Source organism: Delphinapterus leucas, chromosome 2, assembly GCF_059928025.1.
Source record: "Delphinapterus leucas isolate spDelLeu-1000000601 "Yukka" chromosome 2, BTC_Dleu_Yukka2, whole genome shotgun sequence".
NCBI lineage: Eukaryota > Metazoa > Chordata > Mammalia > Artiodactyla > Monodontidae > Delphinapterus > Delphinapterus leucas.
Window position 1 is genome coordinate 6,896,843 of NC_143130.1, and position 12,454 is coordinate 6,909,296.

At 49.6% G+C, this 12,454-nt stretch overlaps 1 protein-coding gene across 1 annotated transcript in view; it reads left to right on the forward strand.

Annotated features, from left to right (window-relative positions):
• Positions 1-12,454, forward strand: part of FAM171A1 (family with sequence similarity 171 member A1) — a 126,864-nt gene that overhangs the window by 81,698 nt on the left and 32,712 nt on the right. The window contains exon 4 of the mRNA XM_022580576.3: positions 9,882-10,040. Coding sequence (XP_022436284.1) covers positions 9,882-10,040 — 159 coding nt within the window. The remainder of the gene's footprint in view (positions 1-9,881; positions 10,041-12,454) is intronic.

Here is a 12,454-nt window from a genome sequence, read left to right on the forward strand (position 1 = left end):
TGATTGCGTTGTCATTGTTGACACTATTTTATATAGAAAGCCTGGAGCAGCCTTATGATAACAGTGTGGTGAAGGGGAAGGACCAACATGGTCATTGATTAACTACGTATAGGGATCTTTCCCAACAGAGGCTGGGTCTAAAAGTATGCTCGTTATCACAGAATGCTTGCAAATTGCTTTTACATTTTCTTTTACATTTTTTTTATTGAAGTATAGCTGATTCACAATGTTCCATTAGTTTCAGATGCACAACATAGTGATTTGATATTTTTATATATGATACTGCATTTAAAGTTATTATAAAATATTGGTTATATTCCGTATGTGGTCTCTTATATCCTGTACCTTATTTATTTTATACCTAGTAGTTTATACCTCTTAATCCCCTACCCCTGTCTTGCCCTTCTCCCCAGTGGAAACCATGAGTTTGTTCTCTGTATCTACAAGTCTGTTTCTGTTTTGTTATAGTCATTCATTTGTTTCAGTTTTTATATTCCACATATAGGTGAAAACATACAGTATTTGTCTGTCTCAATTCATTAAGTTTAATACCCTCTCGGTCCATCCATGGTGCTGCAAATGGCATTATTTTGTTCTGTTTGATGGCTGAGTAGTATTCCACTGTGTACATGTACCACATCTTCTTTATCCATTCCTCTGTTGATGGACACTTAGGTTGCTTCCACATCTTGGCTACTGTAAATAATGTTGCTGTGAACATTGGGGTGCATGTGTCATTTTGAATTAGTGTTTTCATTCCATTTTCTTCGGATGTATGCCCAGGAGGAGAATCGCTGGACCATATGGCAGTGCAAATGGCTTTTAAACTTTGCAGTGAGATCATAGGAGAGTGGAAAGAGAGAACACTTGTCAATTGCTTTATAAGGATCATTTTCTTTGAGAGTTTTTTGTACTTTGCTGAGGAACTGGAAGCTTTCAAGGAGGAGTTTGATGGTGATTCCAAAATGTAACCTCACGACGATGAACCATGAGGTAGGAGTCGTTGCTCTCTCAGACCTTCACGCTGTCTCGGGAGAAACAGCATGTTGTCGACTCAGAATGTGATGACGGTAAATAAGAAAGTACCATCAAGATGCCCCGGGCTGCTCGTGGCTGCACTGTCATCAGGCCAGCTGGCACCACCCAAACCAGCAGTGTCCATCCTGCGGGGCCTCTGCGCTGCTCTCTTTACGGTCCCCAGGACAGTCCCCTTTCTGTTCCCCAGGCAGTGCTGTCAGACTCTCCCACACTCTGCACACACTCCCGACCTGCGTGCCCTCTTCTTAGCCATGACCTTGACGATGGTTCCAGGAAACACAGAGGCCATCGGGGAAGGCTGCTTTCTGTGGCCTGCTTTTCTGCATCCCCTTCTAAGGGGACATTGTGACGTGTCTCCCTGTGGCTCCTCTCCCACCAGGAGCCTCTTCACATCACAGTCAATCCCTCGTCTAATCTCCTCCCCTCCCACCTCCCTCTGTTTGTGCCGAATCTTCCATCTTTCTCCTCTGGTTCTTTCTCAGCTCCCAGAATTACGAAGCCCGCCATTCCAGGGAAACCCATCTTAATCCCTATTCCTCACTTCCTTTCCCACTCAAACTTCGGAGCCGTCTGCCCTCGAGAATTTCCTTTAGGGATTTCTCGTGCCAGCTCCGGTGGCCTCGTCCTCCCTGCATCCCCGAGCTGGGGTCCTTCCTCCTGCACTTCCCCTCCCTCCTTGTCTCCTGTTCACCGCTTCCCAGTCTCCTCCCCGGTTCTCCCTTCCCCGCCTCGCCCACATTCCAAAAGTGGCTTTCAGCTCCAGCCACCTCCTGTGTTTTCTTCCCCGAGGCCACTGTCTTTATTTGGAGCTACATCATTTCTCACCGAACATCTCACAAGAGCCTGACTGATGCTCTGACTCTAGGATTTCTCTACCCACAGCCACCCCCCAGCTCTGCTATTGGAATTGGGTAAAAACGAACACGATTCCTTCATTCCTGTTCCAAGAACCCCCGGAGACTCTCGCCCCTGCAGGTCGCCTCGAGTTCAGACTCCTGACCCGGGTGCACCAGGCCCTTCACGAGACTCCCCCTCTGTCCGGAGCCCATGCAGCCTGCACGGGGCTCACGGGGAGGCCTTGGCCTCTAGCCACGGTCCAGATGTCTGTCACCCCTGGAATTTCTCTCCTGGGTGGTTGATGGTTCTCTGCTGAAGTTTCTCCTGTACTTTTGGGGCGTAACCCTCTGTTTAGGCATCAAAACAGTATGACGATTCAGCCATTGCCATGACTACCTTCTCTACCCTGGAGTCCCAGGATGTCAGGACCTTCATCCTCTTCCCCATCATGTATCCTGTGCCCCGCGACAGAGGAGACTCTGTCCGTGTCGTCTGGGTCATTGTGAGGACGCTCAGAGTATCTTGTGGAATCCTCTCAGTCAGGGGCAGTTTCCCCCCAGGGGCACCTGGCAATGTCACAACTTGGGAGCCACTCCTCGCATCTAGTGGGTAGATGCCACAATGCACAGGACAGCCCCTGTCCCCCAGCAAAGAAGTGCCTTTGTGGCCCAGAAAGTTAATAGTGCTGAGAATGAGGGATGGTGACCTAGTCAGAATTGAGACAGACCATTACTAGGACCCAGTGAGTTGCCCGGAATAACTCGTCTTTACATTTGATCCTATAAGCGTTCCCAGAACGTGGTGCCATGGGTCTCACAGAACACCTGCTCTTAAGGAGCTGCCATCTAAACGGGGAGAGGGACGGGAAATCATTGCTGATCCCGCACCTGGTATGTACCAGGAGGCAATGTGAGGCATCGTATCAATGCATGTGTGTTCTGAGCTAACATCCTAGCAGCCATATCATGAGACAGGTGTGGGCCACACCCACTTTCAAGATAAAGAACCCAAACCCCAAAGTCACTCAGCTCAAAGGTGGTGGAGGAGAGATAGAAACAGAGAGATATACACGGTGATGCTCCTACGCATGTCCTCTTCTCATGGCGCCTCTGGTTAGGGAGATGCTCAAATACACAAATAAATGCAATACCAGGTGCAGGAAGATGGGTTCTGTAAGAGACACACAAGTAGAGTTTAGAGCTTGGGGTGGGATCCAGAAAGGCCACACAGGGGAGGTGGCATTGGAGGTGCACCTTGCATGACGGGTAGGATCTGAAAATAGAGACGACGTGGAGAAGCTCCAGATGCGGGGAAGAACGTGAGCTCGTGTGCAGAAGCAGAGCTGCGTGGGCCAGAGGATGAGGGCCGTGGGCAATAATAGCAGAGCATCTGTTCTGACGTGGGCAGGTGTGCTAGGAAGGGACGCAGAGGTCGGAATTCAAAGAATTCATTTCTGCCTCGTGCAAACAGAATGACTGTGGGCCTCTCTGGGCCTCAGTTTCCTACCCCGTAAAGAGAGGAGAGAGCTCCTTCTTCACGGGATTGTTGTAGGTTTGTTTTTTTTTTAACTTTTATTGGAGTCTAGTTGATTTACAATGTTGTGTTAGTTTCAGGTGTACAGCAAAGTGAATCAGTTATACGTATACATATATCCACTCCTTTTTAGATTCTTTTTCCATATAGGCCCTTACAGAGTATTGAGTAGAGTTCCCTGTGCTATACAGTAGGTCCTTATTAGTTACCTATTTTATATATAGTAGTGTGTATATGTCAATCCCAATCTCCCAGTTTATCTCTCCCCCCTTATCCCCTAGTAACCATAAGTTTGCTTTCTGCATCTGTGACTCTGTTTCTGTTTTGTGAACAAGTTCATTTGTGCCCTTTTTTTAGATTCCACACATAAGCGGTATCATAGGATATTAGTCTTCCTCTGTCTGACTTACTTCACTCAGTATGACAATCTCTAGGTCCATCCCTGTCACTGCAAATGGCTGCATTATTTTGTTCTTTTTTATGGCTGCGTAATATTCCATTGTGTACATGTACCACACCTTCTTTATCCTGCTGTAGATTATTAAGTGAAATAATGTGTATGTAAGATCTTTGTAAATTCTAAAGTGCTGAACTACACCTCCCATGAGAGAAGTGGGGCAGCAGTTCGGGTCTGTGTTGGTCTATGATTGTTGCCGCTGTTAATTTGGGAAGCGGTGGATCCATTGAAGGTTTCTGGGTGGGGAAAGGCGGTGATGAGAGTGGAACTGGAGAACCATCAGTAGATGAGGCGGGAAAGGGGTGAGGCTGAAGCACAGGGGAAGTTAGGAGACTTTTGCGATAGTTGAGGGGTCACGTCACAGGGTAGTGTAGGGTGGAGGCAGGACGGAGGGAAAAGAAGATGCTAGAAACGTTGATAAGGGAAGATTGGGCCGTCCTGGCACTTGTGTGACGAAAAGCGGTGGTGGCAACCTGGAGTCAAACACAGGTGTCGGGGAGGAGCGGGGCTTTGTTAAGTTGGACAGAAGGTAGTGATGACTTCAGTGTCTGACGGGCATCCGAGTCGAGGTGCAGAGGAGGCGGCGGGAATGCAGGCGTGGAGTCCCCGGCACGACCGGAAGGTAACTGGTGAGGCTCCAGCAGGGAGGAGAGCCAGGCAAGTCAGGAGAGAGTCAGGAACAGCAGAGGCGACTGTGGTGAGCCTTCGGGAGCTCTCGCATCCGAAGCAGGAGGAGAAACAAGCACTCATAGAGGAAAAAGCCGGCTCCTCTGGGGAGAGCGGAGTGCAGCACCGTGACCCCGCACGGGGGCGGGGAACAGCGCGCATCATTGTGAGTAGCTGGAGGCAGGAAGGCGAGCCAGGGTCACGGGTTTGCAGATTATACAGTCATCAGGTGACATTTCCAAGGGCGGCGTGGGGGAGGGGGGTGAAAGCCACGTCCCTGGGCGTTGAGGGGAAAGAGAGGAGGCTTACGGGGATAAGAGCGAAAGTGATGTCTTGCTGTGGTTTTTCTAGCAGAGGAAGAAAGGAGTATATGTGTTGGTTGGCGAGGAAAAGCTTCTGGAGAGAGGTTTTTGATGAAGGCAAGAATAGTGGATCGAGTCACGTCTTGCAATAAAACAAGCAAAAGTTAGGAAACTCGGGTTGACCTTGGGGGAGGCCAGGGGCAGAAGAGGCAGCAGAGAAGAGGAAAAAAAGATTTTAAAGTGCAGCTGCAGGGGGCTTCCCTGGTGGCGCAGCGGTTACGAATCCGCCTGCCAATGCAGGGGACACGGGTTCGAGCCCTGGTCCGGGAAGATCCCACGTGCTGCGGAGCAACTAAGCCCTTACGCCACAACTACTGAGCCTGTGAACCACAACTACTGAGCCCACATGCCGCAACTACTGAAGCCCACGTGCCTAGAGCCCGTGCTTCCAAGAGAAGCCACCGCAACGAGAAGCCCACCCCAGTGTTTTTAGTAGAGTTGGGTCTGAGCATTTGGGGGATAATGGTGGAGCCCCAAGGAGGATGGAGGATGACACAGCTGCTGTGGGGAGTGCGGAGGAGAGGCATCCACAGAAGAGGGACAGACCTGTCCCCCTCCATCCTCCCCTCCCCACCCAGTCAGGTCCCCCTCCTGAAATGTGTGGGAACTCAGCAGCTTTAATCCATAAATTTAGGCTTAAGAGCGTAACCACCCCCCAACCCGACACGTACCCACTTTAGATCGTATTTACGCTGCGGCTCAGAGTACTTCGACCCTTACACCCCTCAGACGTTTCTCGGGGCATTTCATCAGGCAGAGCCCGTGCTCCTGTGTTCAGTCCCCCAGGGGCATCACAGCGTGTGTTCACAGCGTGTGTCAAAGCAGCTGGACCAGCCACGCCCTCTTCGAGTAAACCTGCCCCAGCATCGCCCCTCTGTGCCCCCCACTCCTCCAGAAGTGGGGGACAGACACGGTGTCTGTTCAGGGAGTGAATTCTTCTGCACAGAAAAGGGAAGGGGGGCAGCAGGGGAAGAGGAGTGGGGAGAGGTGCGTCTCCCACTGAAACGCATGGTGTGCCAGGGAGAGACAGAGGCAGAGACATGCACACAGAGACAAAAAGGCAGAGAAAGAAGCACGCACAGGGGCAGAGAGAAATAGACACATACACAGAGACAGACAGAAAGACACTGAACTGTGATGATATGTGATATCACTTATATGTGGAATCTAAAAAAATAATACAAATGAATCTATTTACAAAACAGAAATAGACTCACAGACATAGAAAACAAACTCATGGTTACCAAAGGGGAAAGAGCAGGGGAGGGGGTAAGGGATAATTTAGGAGTTTGGGATTAACAGACACACACTACTATATATAAAATAGATAAGCAGCAAGGACCTACTGTATAAGACAGGGGATAATATTCAATATCTTGTAATCTATAATGGAAAATAATCTGTTAAAATATACATATAACTGAATGACTTTGCTGTTCACCTGAAACTAACACAATATTGTAAATAAATTATACTTCAACTAAAAAAAATGAGGAACTGGGACCTCTTTGGTGGTCCAGTGGTTAAGAATCCATCTTGCAACACAGGGGACTCCAGTTCGATCCCTGGTCGGGGAACTAAGATCCCTCATGCCACGGGGCAACTAAACCTGCGTGCCTCAACTAGTGAGCCCACGCGCCGCAACTACTGAGCCTTCACAGGCTTCAGAGCGCCACAACTAGAGAGAAGGCTGCGTGCTGCAAAGAAATATCCCATGTGCCGCAACTAAGGCCCGACGCAGCCAAAAAATAAATAAATGAGAACTAAAACCTAACATCTCTCAATAGAGTAAAAAACATTAAAAAAAAATGAGGAACCAATGACAAAAGTAGCCACCTCTTTAAAATCTCCCTCAATCTGAAAGGGATACCATTTTAAATTGAATTTAAGGAGGACTTCTTTAAACTTCAATTTATTAAAATTTAAAATCAGAAGAAAAAAAAAAAAGAATGGGAATGAGACGCCCAGTGGCCCGAGAGCTGGGAACAGCCTCGGTTGTGGTGTCCGGGTCCCAGGCTGGTCCCCATAAGGCCTGGCTGGGCTAGTTTCCTGGCGCTCAGCAGGACTCCCCTTCATCTTTCAGCAACGTCCCCTTTTCCTTGGTCCAGGATGAGTGGGTTCTCTTCCTTTCAGCCAAAGGGGCCTTCACGGTGACTTCAACCTGCCCATCTCACGGGGCCCGGAGGGGCACATAGGACCCACGGTGTTCTGGGGTAACCCGCCTGGCCCCTGCTTTCTGCCTTGACCCTTGTGAGAACAAGCCCCTCTTTGCGCCATCACGCTGCAGACATGCCCTTCTGTCCTTCCTAGTAGCGAGTTCCCCGTTTGCCAGTGCATGAAACCCAGGTGGCAGCAGCATTGTTTAGGCTGATGAACGGTGGAGAAGAGGAAACAAATCGCAGGACATTCACTAGCATTGAAAGAAAATGATAACAGGAGGAGAGAATGTTGTCACGTAGTTGGGGGTGAGGAGATGGACGAGAAAGGGTTCGCTTTGACCTTCCGTCTCTGAGGGCAGCTCGGAGAAGAAGGAAAGAGGCAGACAGCATGTGCGGGAAGCGGGCTGGGGGAAAAGGGATCGGGTGAGGCACGATGCTCCGGGCCGGCATGGAGAACGCCCCACCCCCTGGGAGCATGAGGCATCTGAGCCCTGCGCAGACCGAGGAGGTGACAGCAGGAAGGCATTGCTGTCATGTGAAATCAGAGGACAAAAAGAGCAGACTCACAAGAGCTGAAAGTGAGAAGATTCAGCTATGTGGATGCCAGTGCATCACCATAGCTTTGTTTTAGGGACCAAGAAAGGGCATTGATGGTCTAGAACAGGACCGACGTCCATGTCCACTTAGCTTCAGATAGGACTGTTGTGAGTTTGGGCACCTGGCTCCCATGGGATCTAGAGCTGGGCCAGTGTTTATGGAGAACCAGTCATCTGAGAAATGCAGTCAGTGATTTTCAGGTGCTGTCATGACTGCCTTGGTCATACATGGTCACGGCAGCCCACCCCGTAAGTCTGTGTTGGTGGTGAGTCCATTTTGTGGGCTCACCTGTCAGAAGAGACTTGGATTAGTTGATCCTTGGAGCTCCAGAGCTCCGTTGTTCTAGAACACTGCTTTTTATTTTATTTTATTTTATTTTGCAGTTTGCAGGATCTTAGTGCCCTGACCAAGGATTGAACACGGGCTCTCGGCAGTGCAAGCACAGAGTCCAAACCACTGGACCTTCAGAGAATTCCCCTAGAACACTTCTTGATAGGCTTATTCCTCCCTTAAAAGTTTCTTTTTTAAAAAAATATTTATTTATTTATTAATATTTTCGGTTGCACTGGGTCTTAGTTGCAGCAGGCAGGCTCCTTAGTTGTGGCTCGAGGGCTCCTTAGTTGCAGCACACGGGCTCCCCAGTTGCGACATTCAGACTTCTAATTGTGGCATGCATGTGGGATCTAGTTCCCTGGCCAGGGATCGAACCCGGGCCCCCTGCATTGGGAACGCGGAGTCTTAACCACTGTGCCACTAGGTAAGTCCCCTTTAAAAATTTCTGATCCAGGGTGAAGAGGAACCTTGGTGTAGACATAAAGACCATGAACTCTGGGCAGGGCTGTTGTGTCAGGACATCTGTGGGTGGGGAAGAGGGAGCCCCCAGGCGACCACAGGGAAACGTGGCCTCCCTCAAGGCTGGGGTGGGATATATGATGACCAGAACATCAGGGCAGACCACCACGTTTGAGGAACCACTTTATTTGTTTTTTTAATTAATTAATTTGATTTTGGCTGCGTTGGGTCTTTGTTGCTGCACCCGGGCTTTCTCTAGTTGTGGCGAGCGGGGGCTACTCTTCGTTGCAGTGCCTGGGCTTCTCACTGTGGTGGCTTCTCTTGTTGCGGAACGCGGGCTCTAGGCACACGGGCTTCAGTAGTTGTGGCACACGGGCTCAGCAGTTGTGGCTTGCAGGCTCAGTAGTTGTGGTGCACGGGCTTAGTTGCTCCGTGGCATGTGGGATCTTCCCAGAGCAGGGCTCGAACCCGTGTCCCCTGCATTGGCAGGCAGATTCTTAACCACCGCACCACCAGGGGAGTCCAAGGAACCACTTTATTTTAACCCAGAGAGATGTGTACTTCCATCGGGAAATGCTCCAACTCCCATCTCTATTCATTTTTGTCTTCACAATGTTTTTGCTGGTTGTGTGTGCAAACTGATATAGCACGTCTGCGTCTTGTGACCCTCGCTACAGCAATAGATAAAAACGGGTTCAGGTTTTACAGTCAAAATAAGACCTGGAGCAAAGTCAAACTGCGGATGGTGTCCCAAGGTAACTGCGTAACAGGGTCACTGGCTCGAGCCACCCTGCACAGAGTTGAGTTTGCTGAAAAGAGCAGTTCTCACATCCTTTCAAGAGGCTCACCATAGAATCTGTAACATGATCCGTCGCGAGTCAGATGCACCCACCGGAGTAGATAGAATGCCAAAAGGCAGCGTCCACCGAAGGGAAAGGACTCATTACTGTGGGTTCTTATTTGCAGTTTCTTCTCCAGCTGCTGGTCTGTTGCCCTGCTCTGCTTCAGCTTGGACCAGATTTTACCAGGAAGACTAAGGATGTGTCTGTAACAGTGTCAAAGGGTCTCTCCTGCCTTGTTTGTATCAAGAGATTAATTGTCATCTACTCATTTCACTTACGTGGACTTTTTCCCACAACGCTACCCCTACCCATAGGCGAAGGCTGGGCAGTGAAAAGACTGCTCACAAACAGCTTTTTGTGGAAAACCTAAATAACGTTCTGTGTCAAAGCAAACGTGACAATGGGCTGTTATTTCTCTCCCCATAATAACGTGCTGTCACATCTCTGTGCCCGCGAGAATGGGCGATGTGAGGGGATGTCGAGAGGAGTGGAGACGGGGAAGCCACGCTGAAACCTTAGAGGAGCTTTTCCGGGGTTTGCGTTTTCTGGAAACAGAAACCGCCCCTCCGACAGGTAACTCCAGGGTTCATTTCTGCAGGTGCCCGGCCGCAGCCTCGCGTGCATTTCCAGAGGAGAGCTCTGCGGCTGCCCGAGAACACCAGCTACAGTGACCTGACAGCCTTTCTCACGGCCGCCGGCTCCCCCTCGGAGGTGGACGGCTTTCCTTATTTGCGGGGACTAGATGGAAACGGAACAGGTAACTCGAGGCTCGTTTCTTTCCAGCCGGGCAGTCTGCGTTTGCATCTTTATATGCGTTTGTATCTTTATAAGTGGGAGAGCCCAACCCGAGGTGCAGAAGGGCAGATCTGTTGTCTACAAGTTCAAGGGCACTGAAAGTGTCATTTGAGGACTTCAGCCTGCGCCACTTTCATGAGCTTGTCTCCCTGAGCCTCTCTCTTGGTACCATTTGCCTGAGCTCTCCGTTGGCCAATGAAGTATATTTAATTCCCAGAAGTTCCTTTAATTGAATTTTTTGAAGTGTCCGATCAGAGTTAGAGGTTTTCTGTCCCCCTGTTCTCAGCCTCGCCCCACTTGCCCCTGGAACGTGTATTTGGTGGAGCAGCCTGCCCAGCTGTGTGGAGATGCACTGTCCCCGCCGCCCCCCCACCCCACCCTGGGCACGTGTCACAGCTGGGAGGGGCGGGGGTGGCCCTGGGCCTGATTCCCAGATGAACACACCATGCCCCCTCCCACCAGTACAGGGAGCGCTTGGCGGGCAGGGAGCCTCTGGGCTCCACCGGCTGAGTCCATCCAGCCTTTTCTCACGACCTTCCTTTCTCTGAGTTTGCCCTCTCTTTGCCTTCTCCTCTGCGAAGAGTGGCGAGGCTTCATACTTGACTTTGAAACGTCTCCTGGAAGGCCTCTAAGTCCGCTTGGTCATTCTCACCCTAGGCTGGCAGGACACACACTGCTCAAAGATCACAGAAACTAAAAGCCACCAGCCAGAAAATAGGTAATCGTTCCTTACCAGTGAAAGACCGCCCTTACCTCCGTTCCCGGCCGACAGAGCTCGGTGCTGACGTGGTCCCCGGTCCTCCTTTTGGTGAATGGATGGTGGCCGAGTCTCAAGCCCTGAATCATTTTCCTGTCTCCCCCTCTTCTTTTCCCCAACACTTTACACGAGTCACAACATAAACTTGAAAACCAAAGGCTGTTCTGGGTTAAATCCTGCTAGGTGAGTACGTTACTGCATTTCCCAGGGACACTTTGATTGAATTTCACTTAATTGTCTAGTGCTTTACAGAAACTGATCGTTCTGCAAAAGCTTTTTATACCTGCCACATCTGATCCATTTTATAGAATGTTAATAAACGTCTGGTTACAGATCAAGCTCACGTGGTGATTAGTTACCTGCTTTTCTTCCCTCTGCGATACCCGTTTTGAGAAACGTTTCTTCTTCCTTGAATTTTTGCGTGATAATGATGCAATGAATATGTCAGTCACTGACCACCAGAAAAGTTGCATGGTGGTCATCTTAAGTGAATATTATTGGGAAGAAAAAAGTTGACTTTTCATTTAAATGGACAGGCCTGGGAGCAAAGTAGTGTTTCGGGGAACAGGATAATCCGAGGCCATCATGAAACCTCCATTCAGCCTCCATCATAAAGCCCCGAGTTGGAAGAACAGCCTCGTTCCTTGGAGCTCATTCAGTTTTTTTCTGTGCCCCAATTCCAAGAGCTCTTGAATAAATTATGAAATCCGAGACGACAGTAAGATAGAGAAGACATAGGACTATTGATTTTAGAGGAGTTTGTTTTATTTTAAAATCACTCTCTTATTTCAGACGGAAGAGAGAAGGTCTTCGGAAGGTTACATTCAATTTGTTTTCCACTGAAATAACTGGCCAGTTGACCTAGGAAGAATCAGACCTCCTGCCAAGGAAGGGCAGTGTGGTGTCTGCCTAGCACCCCAGCAGCCCATCAACTAGGGATTCTCTTCTGCCCCACATTGGCCTCCCGTTTCATAAACCGTATCTAACAGATTTCAACTTAGTGTGAGAGCCTGGACCACACAAACCCGTGTGAGGTGACAGGTTATCACCAGAATTCAGCAAAATAAACAGAGGCCACAAATGCAGTTGGAAAGAGGCTGGTTTCCCTGCCGTGTCCTAAGGGGGGTTGTTTATATCCCCCCTTTGGAGGGATCCAGAGTTGTAGACAGAGAAACGCAGCCATGTGGAGGTTTCAGTCCCTTCCTCACTTGCTCGTTCCCGTGCACCCTCATACGCTCTCCCCTGTGGTTGCCAAGAAAGCGCAGACCTGTTCCGTGACGCTCCCGAGGGGTTTTCAAGAAATTACTTCTGCTAGTAGATCCAAGAAAGCAGAGGAGTCAGTAGTATGACTAATGTCCAGAGCCAAACAGAACCGGAGATGCTATCCGAGCAAAACCCCTCTTGTTCTAAGTGATGAATTGGTGGCCTCCTAGGTCCATGGTTGCTGCTTTTGCCTGACAGACACCTGTCTTTCTTCGGACATGATGGGAGTCAGGTAACATCAAGATGAACAGGAAGGAGAGACTCCTTATATAGAGAACTCAGTGTTGTGTTGCCCTCTAATAACGAGGGCTGGAAGGAAAACAGTGTAGCCCTTCAAAGTATGTCCAGAATAAAGA